At 31.4% G+C, this 10,409-nt stretch overlaps 1 protein-coding gene across 1 annotated transcript; it reads left to right on the top strand.

Moving 5' to 3' along the window:
* The first annotated feature begins 1,243 nt into the window (after positions 1-1,243).
* Positions 1,244-9,992, top strand: LOC110998784 (nose resistant to fluoxetine protein 6-like). Its single transcript, XM_045627976.1, has 14 exons — positions 1,244-1,380; positions 2,433-2,574; positions 3,002-3,266; positions 3,628-3,801; positions 4,283-4,359; positions 4,498-4,694; positions 5,211-5,325; positions 6,048-6,262; positions 7,100-7,290; positions 7,403-7,538; positions 7,953-8,139; positions 8,455-8,597; positions 9,296-9,398; positions 9,877-9,992. Exons 2-14 carry the CDS (start codon positions 2,445-2,447, stop codon positions 9,948-9,950), a joined length of 2,007 nt encoding a protein of 668 aa, XP_045483932.1. The 5' UTR covers positions 1,244-1,380; positions 2,433-2,444; the 3' UTR covers positions 9,951-9,992.
* Positions 9,993-10,409: the final 417 nt, after the last annotated feature.

The raw sequence follows: 10,409 nt of genomic DNA, 5'->3' as shown, positions 1-10,409 counted from the left end.
TTGAACCAATGCTGTTAGTAACTCTGAGCACTATGCCGTCATTTCTGAGCCGTACAGGTGACTGAGTGAATGGAATTTCTTAGGTACAAATGAGGAATTACGAACAATTAAATTTACGTACAATTAATGTACGGCTTGGTTATAGTGAAAAATAAATGTCGAAAAACCTAGTGCCGTAGTAAAGAGGTGGTGCCGGAAGTCAGTGCAAATTTTTAATTCGCCGATAATTGTAGAAGCAATATAGGTATTATTTTTGACCGCATATACATACACTTTACCCTTAAACGCCATAGCAAGGTATTATGCCATCCATCCACTGCGAGCGGAACGGACCCATTACGGACTCCGCTATACTAGTAAAGTTGATTTTCATACGTGTGCTTCCACCAAAGCGAAGGCAAAACCTATTATCATTTCAAACTGCGTTACGCCGGTCCACTAGTTCTCGTTCAACACTTACGCAGTGGAAGGCGGGCATTATACTGGAGCAAGTAGTGCCATATCACTACATAGTATAAAACAAAGTCGCTTTCTCTGTCCCTATGTCCCTTTGTATGCTTAAATCTTTGAAACTACGCAACGGATTTTGATGCGGTTTTTTTTAATAGATAGAGTGATTCAAGAGAAAGTTTTATTTATATGTATAATCATCCATTAAATAGTGGAGAAGTACTGTTATTTTTGAGGTTTCTAATGTGATGTCTTAAATAATTACATTTTTTCCGCTTACATTGCAAACGCAGGCTGAACCCTACGAGTTTTATCAAAATAATGTACTAGGTATTGTACACATTGAAAAGGTCTACAGAAAAGTTCATGATGGTATATGTCTATCTCTTACGGATAACCCACATTTTTATATACAACGTTCACAGATTTTCTGTAGTGTATTTAATATCAGCATTGCACCCGTGCGAAGCCGGGGCGGGTCGCTAGTATTTTTATATTTGGCAGGTTATTTTTTTACTACGGGCTTGTAGTCTAGCAAAGTATAGACTATGTCAGTCAATCGGCTAAGTTGGTAACAATGCATATTATAAATGTTCTAATTTTGATTTTCAAATAAAAATATTTGTATTAAGCTGGAAGAAAACATTTAGTTAAAATAGTTAGAGGTAGAAGCGTGTCAGGCTCGTGTGCTATTGTAAGCAAACGCACACAAAGTGAATCCTTATCAGAATAATACCTGTTACCACGTGAATATAAATCACGATTTTTAAATAAATCGTGGATAGTTAAAGGATATGTGTAAATGTTTAATTGATATGAAATACGTGGCTTGTTCTAATTAGGTGAACTAAAAAAATATCAAATGTGTTATTAATATTATTGTATTATGGAGATCGGAGTGAATTCTTTTATCAAATAAAATTGTTTCAGGTATGTGAAACTTTCAGAAACTTTCAGATTAATTAAGTTATTTATATACTACGTTATTTAATTTAAGCGATTTCCTTTATTTGTCATTTAAATTTTATTATTTTTATCCAGCTGATTTAAAGTCGAAAAATTACAGTTGATAAAAAAATGTAGATATAAAGGCGCAATTAATGTACGCTTTTAAATGTTATAAACAGTTTTATGCATTACATAGTACAGGTCTCAAAAGTTTAAGGATTGCATTTGATAGACACCCGTACAAATTAACTAATAACTTCATTTAAACAAGGGTTTCTTAACAAGCGAAGTTATAACAAGCTCTTAACCCAATTCTATATTTTCGCGAAAATGTCTTTCTAACAGCCCGCAAACTTTTCTAATTGCCGAAGAAAATTAATTTAAGAACTAAATTTCACTTTAATTTACAGCTTGTTTTTCGAAATTACAACAATTGTTCACCGCGATCTATTCCTTTCTCTAATTATACATCACACCAATTTTGATACGGCCGTTTTGTTTATGCTAAATTTCACGACTTATATGATAGGCTAACAGTAATTATCCAATAGGCTTATTAATTACTAGGCACGTGCATTAATAACGTACTCTCTGTCTCAAATACCTGGAGCGACGAGATTTGTAGACGATGATCACGATCAATCAATGATCGTTTGCAACCAGATTGGTGAATAGTCGCACGATTATTTGCCTTCTGTATCAATTAAGATTGGTTCCTTCGACTTCGCATCGCTATAGTCCAATTTATGTACATTATAGCACCATTCTTTGTTTGCATATGGTAAAAGGACGAGTCCACTCATTTATCTTTTGTCTTCACTGTTAAGAGAAGATAGATCTGAGTTATGGGAATGTAAGATCTTGCACGATTTTGATATCGTTCTGGTGAAATATGACAAAGGGACGTAATAGCATCACTTCTCATGTCACTTGTCAACTCGTATTGGACTAGAGATGCAAATCAAAATCAATCAAAACTAATGCGCAAGCGCTTATATTCCATTATTGTGGCATAAATAAATCGTAAATTGCAGAACATCAACACAATGACGACATTTCTACAGTCAGCTAACCCATTCAATGCATACAATAAGCAGATGTACAGAGATGCTTTGGACTTCGCGGAGTGTGAGAAACAATTGAATTTTCTTTCAGATAGTTCAATGTTACTCCCCTGTAAGTATTAATGTCGCATTTAAATCATGTCAATATTTACTGTTATGTCAACTATGCTTGGTCATACTTTTTATTTTAATAAACACTGATCGTATTTATCTGTGTATTTTGCTTATTACACTTTATTAGAACGACGCACTGGAAATAATTCGAGATAGGTAAGTTTACATTGGTAAAATGGGAAACAACTTACTACTTACAACTTAACAAACCGAGAGTTTTTTACGCCGGTTTTTTCTCTCGGCCTATACCCTCTGTCTTCTTTGCCGAAGAGTAGGGATGTCTACAGGTTCAAATTTAACGACGTGGAATAAGTGATACCATCTGTTCCATAATAAACATATTTTATTTTGTTTTTATTTTATAAAGGGATGTGGACGGTAAGGAATGGAAATTTTCAAGGAATAATGGGTGTATTTTGTTGTAGTCATTGATGCCAGTGCGAAAATGCCTAGTGGCATTTTAAAATTAAACCATATTGAGTATGGAGATTATTTTGAATGTCTTAACATAAACAAGCAGGCAGAGGACATGCACATTCAAGGAAAATACTGCTTTTTAAGTGTGCCGTCTATACAAAATCTCACCATGCCATTAGTGTATAAATTGATGAATATGCCTAACTTCTCCATTGCGGAGCTTACAAACTCCGAAGGTTTTGTAAGTGATTTGATGGAAGCCATAGAAATTAAGTAAGTAAATTTGTGTATGTAAGAAAACCAATGAAATGATGATGAAATTAGTTAACGCTTACAAGTACAGTTTAATTCCTTCAGTATTCCGATTGACATTTTGAGCTCGCTCAATCCTGTTTTTTAGGCGTACGTCATATGGTTGGTGATTGAAATTATAAAATTTTAGTACTTTACATGTTTGTCTACTTAAAGTTTCTGTTCTTTAATAATCGTGTTTTTCTTCATGTGAAACTCACCGGGATCATCACTTATGTATAGTTCGTCCCACTGAATAAAACGTATAATTTATCCGAACCAAACTTTGTAAAAGGCGTAACGCACGAAACATACTTCTCACTGAAAAAACATAAATTTACAGGGATACTTCACTGATTTCTGTACGACTAGGTATGTGTATACCAAAAGTGTGTACGTTGAAGCAGGTGGGGGACTACATAAGTTCGTCAGTGCGTATGCCAAAGGTGGAATATATAGAGGGCGCCTGTCGTCTGCCCGGCGACAAAATGACTACTACATCTGATTATGTCGCATTGTAAGTTATCTATATATGGTTGTCATTAGATTTAAATCTGATTCACTTGGGTGTCTTGATGTCAGAAGAATATTTTACTATTTAAAAAAAAATATCCATCCTAATATCTATAAATCAAAAACTCTTAAATATATATAATAAAAAAACCTTATTATAATTTTATTTTATTTATGTTCTTATTATATGAGTTTATATAAGTTAATATAACATTGCATGCCTATTTATGTATGGCTGTTTGTGCGTATTTTTGTAGTTCTAATTGTATAATTGTATAATAGTATCTAATTGTACCACTATCTAGGCAAATAAACGATTTATTATTATTTCAAGTAAGGTATTAAGCTTATACACAAAAATGTCTATCCCTCTATCTTCTTATATTCAATCAACAATTGTGTTATTATTAATTTTTAAATAATAAGGTCTACTACATTTCATGTACTTACATCAATAATATTACCATAATATTGTGTGGTTTTAGAGGCGTATTTGGTATGCTATTCTTGTTGACGTTTCTCAGCACCAGCTTCGATCTTTATAACAGGTTTATTAAAAAATGTAAGTACTATTCTTTCACTACACTTTCGTACTATAATTTATAAAAATGTAGTCACCTTGTGCCATGTAAGTTTTATGGTTATAACTTTGATACACTTAAGTATATTTAAAATATTTATTTTAACTTTACTATTGTAGCTCGTTCCAAACACATGCTTTTATCATCGCTATCAGTTTACACAAATACCAAACGATTACTAAATTTTGAATCTTCGCAATTTACGATTGATTGCGTTGACGGAATTAGATCGCTATCGATGTTATGGGTGATATATGGTCACACTTATGCATTCCAAATATTATCTCCCGCTCATAATATATTGGATTTGATCCAGGTATGTAATATAAATAATGCGAGACTTATTAAATTAAAAGATTAATGGATAGCAACATGATTTCTGGTAATTTCATAAAAAAAATTAAGTAAAATTTTAGGCTGTAAATATATAAATGTAACTATGAATAAAATATATTGGTATTTTAACAAAAAAAAGCTAAAATTATTGAAAAATATAAAATAAAGGTATATATATAAATAAAATTTATTTTATTATATAAAGAAGTATTAAAATAAGTCTTCGGTTAAGTTTGTGTTAAAAAATACACATGCTAAACAAGTCTACCAGTATTTTAAGCGTTTTTCTGTTAATTTCATCCTTCATTCTGTTAATCTAATAATGTCCTATTTAGTCTTCTTTCTAATAATTATAATTTTACTACTAGATATGTTTTAAACAAATTGGACGCCTACAAAGATTTAGTCGAGTAATATGACTTTGCTAATTTTGAATTATTAATTATAACACTGTCTTACTACTCTATGCCTTTAATGATACTTTATAATTTTACAGTGGACGATGCTATTTACAAGTACATGGATAAACACGGCACCATTGGTTGTAGATACATTCTTTATGTTGAGTGGACTGTTCTGTGTTTATGCCTTACCTAATAAAATTTCACCATGTAAGTCAGCATTTATGATATAAGGTTAACTAATTAATTTCCGCTTAAAGTTACATACACACGCAATCGCCACCTGTGGACACCAGCGACACCAGGAAGCTTGCAAGTGCGTTGTCAAGGCAACGTTAGCTTTTCTTTCAAAGGTGGTAAGGGTTCAGAAATACCGTGTTTTTGGTGTCATAAACTTGTGATGACGGATTAAATACAACAATTAATGTTCTCTTAACATTGCATTTCAATTGAGTCATAACGAGATCTGCGTGGAAAAGATTCTAAAACTAATTTACTTAAACTTAGATTTCAATATTTTATCAAAATTAAATATTGTATAAGTTTACATCAATAATATCAAATTGATGTGGCAGTCACTGACCACGACTATAAAGAACTGAAACGTATAGTTATATAAGTAATTAGTCAATGAGGTTTAGATTTTAAGACATACATACTATGTTTTAAGAGAACACAAAGTATAACTTTAAACACATTGCCGTGTGACTAAAAATAATATATAATTAAATTTCTTTCTTGGTTAATTTATAACAACGTATTCGTGTTACGATACGATAATACTTATTATATATATATAACTGTTAATAAATTAATGTTTATAATATTTAAATATAGCTTTTTTTTCAAACCAGTACAAACTTTCATATATAATATATATAAATATTGAAAAGATTCCGATAAACAGCGTTCAGAACTATTAATTTTTCCAGTACGCTTCCTTAAATCGATTCACATCTTCTATTTCTACCGAATTCTAAGGATGTTTCCGATCCTTGGGACGGCAGTCCTTCTCCAAGCTTCAATTTTTCATTGGATAACTGATGGGCCTGACTGGGATCGTATGGCGTTTTGTGTTGAAGCCTGCAGAACCAGATGGTGGGCGACTTTGCTGCATATACAAAATTATATACGACCAGCTGGCGTGGTAAGGCAATTAATATTATTAAAAAAAAACAATAAAAACAGTATCATAAATTGTTTATTAAAGATTTATTAATAACTTATATACATTTACTTATAAAGCAACACATCTGCGCTTCTTGCGCACTCTGAACACTATTGCACCTGAGACTTTCATCTTGTATTTAATACGTGAAACAAATGACTTTTATATCATGTCATGTACACTATATCAAATTAATTAAGATTTGCACCTTTTTATAACATACCTCTGTTATTTCGTGTATTAATGAACACTAATGAAAAACCTATAAGATTTAATACATATTACTTTTAATGATTACAATCTTCGAATGTTAATTTAGATCCTTCCAATACCAATGAATGATAAATGAATAAATCAATTCGACTTAGAGTCCTTCAAGAAAAGAGCGTACCAATTCTTAAAAGGCCGGCAAACCACTCGCGAGCCCTCTGGCATTGAGAGTGTCCATGGGCGGCGGTATCACTTAACATCAGGTGAGTCTCCTGGCCGTTTGCCCCCTGTTCTATAAAAAAAATTGAAATAAATTACCCCTTCATCATGTCAAAAAGCCAATTTTCTTTAAAATTAACTTTAAAGAAGCTACAGCTGCAATGTTTCTTAGAACGTTCAAAATGTATTATAACTGAAATTCATATCCACATACAATTGCAACTACGTAACTCTAACAATGCATACTAACAAAACTAAAATCAAAAATAGCTGGGAAAAGTAAAGAACTAAAATACAAGTAAACAGGACAAGTAATAAACAAACCGAGAATTTGAAAAATAAACTCTGCGTTTTTTAAACTGAACTGACCATAAAATATGTTTTCAGTGCCTTCTGCAATCCTGGTATCTGACTGTAGATACCCAACTATATTTCATGAGCCCTTTAGTGATTATCTTCCTGCTTATATCCAAGACCGCTGCCTGGTGTGCACTAAGTATAAGTTTCATAGCATCATTGGCTTCTCTGGCTTACTACGCCACCTACTACAAGTATCCCTCTGTATTAAATGGTCTATGGTAAGCTAAATTTTTACTATTCCTTAAAGAAATGCTCATATTTATATTTTTATAAAATATATCTATATAGATTGGCCACTGAGAGTATATATATGTTTTTATTTTTTTATAGGCAGTCTCAAAACTTTGCGGATTATTACATAGACTTTTACATGAATACACCTACAAGAGGTGCACCTTTTATTGTCGGTATGATGTTTGGCTACATACTCTGGTTACATAGAGAGAAAGGATTACAATTATCAAAGGTACATTATATTATTAATAATTCACTTTTCGCTGGTAAAGGACGCTAAATAGAGGATTATGTTAAATTTACCAGACTTTTAATATTGGACCGCATTATTTACTTAAGTCGACTTACCTTAACTGTCTCAGAGTCTTTGTCTTTATAGTTTACATATGATTAAATATTTAACGTGGTGATACCCTGGGATTCTGAGTATTTTGTATTTTTAATTAGGGTCAGCTTTTTGTGCTTGGTACACACCGTTGACTTTTTTAATCTGTGACATACCGGTTCCTTCACAATGTTTTTCTTACATGCGTACATACAAAGTCCATTGGTGCACCGCTGGAGTTCGAACCTACGACCTGAGGTCGCACACTGCCAACATTGCTCTTTTAATATTTAATATTGCTACAACTTTTTGTAATTACAGAAATTTGTCACAATTTGCTGGACAATATCTTTCGTAGGATTAGCATATTTGTATCTTACAATATACATGATGGTACAACTCCCTTACAAGTTCACATACTACGATCTTTTCTTCAACATTGTGATGAGAGCTATATGGGCCGCCATCGTAGGCTGGATCGTATTGGCATGTAAACTCGGTTATGGAGGTAAGGTTAATAAACATACGGTAGTTATAATTATCGTTACCCTGAGAGCGCGCATACATTTTTACTATGTAAGTATGTAAAGTTTTTCTAGGAAATATCTCTTCTTTAATTTCCATTACATTGTATTCACTTTTGTTTAAGTCTTGATGATGAACTTCATACTTGAGACACCAGCAGAAAATTTTAAAAAATAGTTTAGTTCAATTACAATTTTAATTTAATACATTAAAATTGATTAATAGATAAATTGATAAATAAAGTTTTCTTTAACAATTTATTAACGAAGCAATTAATTTAAAAATTAATTGTTTCCAGGTATTATCAATTGGTTTTTATCATTACAAATGTGGAAGCTACCTTCACGAGTATCATACGGAGTGTATATGATACACTTACAAGTGATTATGATCAGTACCAGCGGTGCAGTGAAGACGCGATATTTTACCGAAATTAATACAGTAAGTTCTATATCTCTATTATAATGTATCTATAAGCAAAAATTATTTCTTCTTTTAGCTCTAAACTGCTCATATTCTAAATACAAACCATGATATAGTTTTTTTTATTTTATAATCATTATTTTAACAGTATTAATGCTATACAGTACATATATTTTTACGTGTGTAGAGTCGCACAAGCATGGGTTGCATTTTTTTTGCATTTATTTATTTATTTATTCCACTACATTTTTCTATCTTAACAGTTACTACTAATAGAATTCCAAAATAATTCCCACACCAATTGTCCTACATAAAAACATTAAAAAAATTAACTTATATTCCTAAATCTTATAAATAACAAGCAACTCTTCTAAACTCAGCCAGTGTACAAACAAATAGGTCTACCTCAATAGAAATTTTGTTGATTATCTGTATTGCTCGCGTGAGTGAGTATTTTTTAAAGTCATTTTTTAAAAATGAAAGCCTTTTTTTCATGCTTTTAACATTACATACATATTTTATTATTTTGTTGTTAATTAATTTGGTGTACATTCTTACAATAATTTAGCTTAGTAGATTATTGTAAGAATGTACACCATTTAGCTTATATTGTCCTAATTATTTATTAATACTAATATCTATATAGTTCCTCTTCGGCAAGGACCTCATATTGTGTACATAATGAAAGAAAGCACATAATGGTTATTTATTTATAGATATACTACGCATCGAACTACATTTTATTATCTCTTATGTGTGGCTGCATTTTGTCCGTATTGGTGGACAGCCCTGCATCTACGCTCCTCAAAATGTTGTTTGGTACTGTACCTTATGATTTTTAAATAAGTATATACGTATATTATATCGAAAATACTGATTTATTTCTTATTTAGAAGATTGCACTTACGCATTGAACTCTAGACGTATGTTACGTAAACGTAAAATACAGTTTCTATTGTATATGTATTGTTGTATGTAAACAGTTAATCATTAAAGCCCATAGCCATTATGAACATAGCGAGTATTGTGATAATTGGTAATAAAAATATTTTTTATAAATTTGATGAAAATCAACATGCGATATCAAATATTCGCTCCATGATTGAACTAATCAATTGTAGGCATTATTTTTGGGTTTTTTAATTGAGATTATCAATTAATCTAATTGCATTGATTTTTTAATAATAGTGATGTTTCGTCTCTTTCTGTGTTATTCAATAATATAAACATTAAGATGATAAGGGTGTCCTTTAAATACAATAGCACTATATTATAATTAATAAAAACCGGATTACAGGCAAGAAGACAAGGCGTTCTCGGACCCATGATGATAGTGTAGAAGAAAACGACGAATTTAATACAAAGTTATAATATTAGTAATATATGATAATAAAAAGATTGTTTTATCATGTATCTGTGGTATTTTATTACAAGTGTCTAGTTCCTAAATTTAATTTAATCTTAATATTTGTACTACAACGGCTTGCAGCAATATTTTTAGTGATTATCTTGAACGATGGACGAATATAGTACCGTTCAGAAATATGATAAATTAATACGTAAATATAATCGTTTTTGCAAAACTTTTTAAAGAAAAAAGTAGTCTATGGCACTATCGAGTTAACAACGTGATTTATAACAACAAACAGTAATCAAATCTGTTAATCACCTGAGTTCAATGATGGTTTGTTGTCGAACTTGATACATCGATGAAACATGAAAGATTTGGTCTAGGCCTTGGCCTCAGATATCTGAATCTGTTTCATGATCATTTATAAAAGTAATAGGCAAGTAGGTGATCAGCCTCCAGTGCCTGACACACGTCATCGA

This window comes from Pieris rapae, chromosome 4, assembly GCF_905147795.1.
Source record: "Pieris rapae chromosome 4, ilPieRapa1.1, whole genome shotgun sequence".
NCBI lineage: Eukaryota > Metazoa > Arthropoda > Insecta > Lepidoptera > Pieridae > Pieris > Pieris rapae.
Note: the sequence above shows the minus strand (reverse complement) of the source record. Positions and strands in the feature narration are given on the sequence as shown.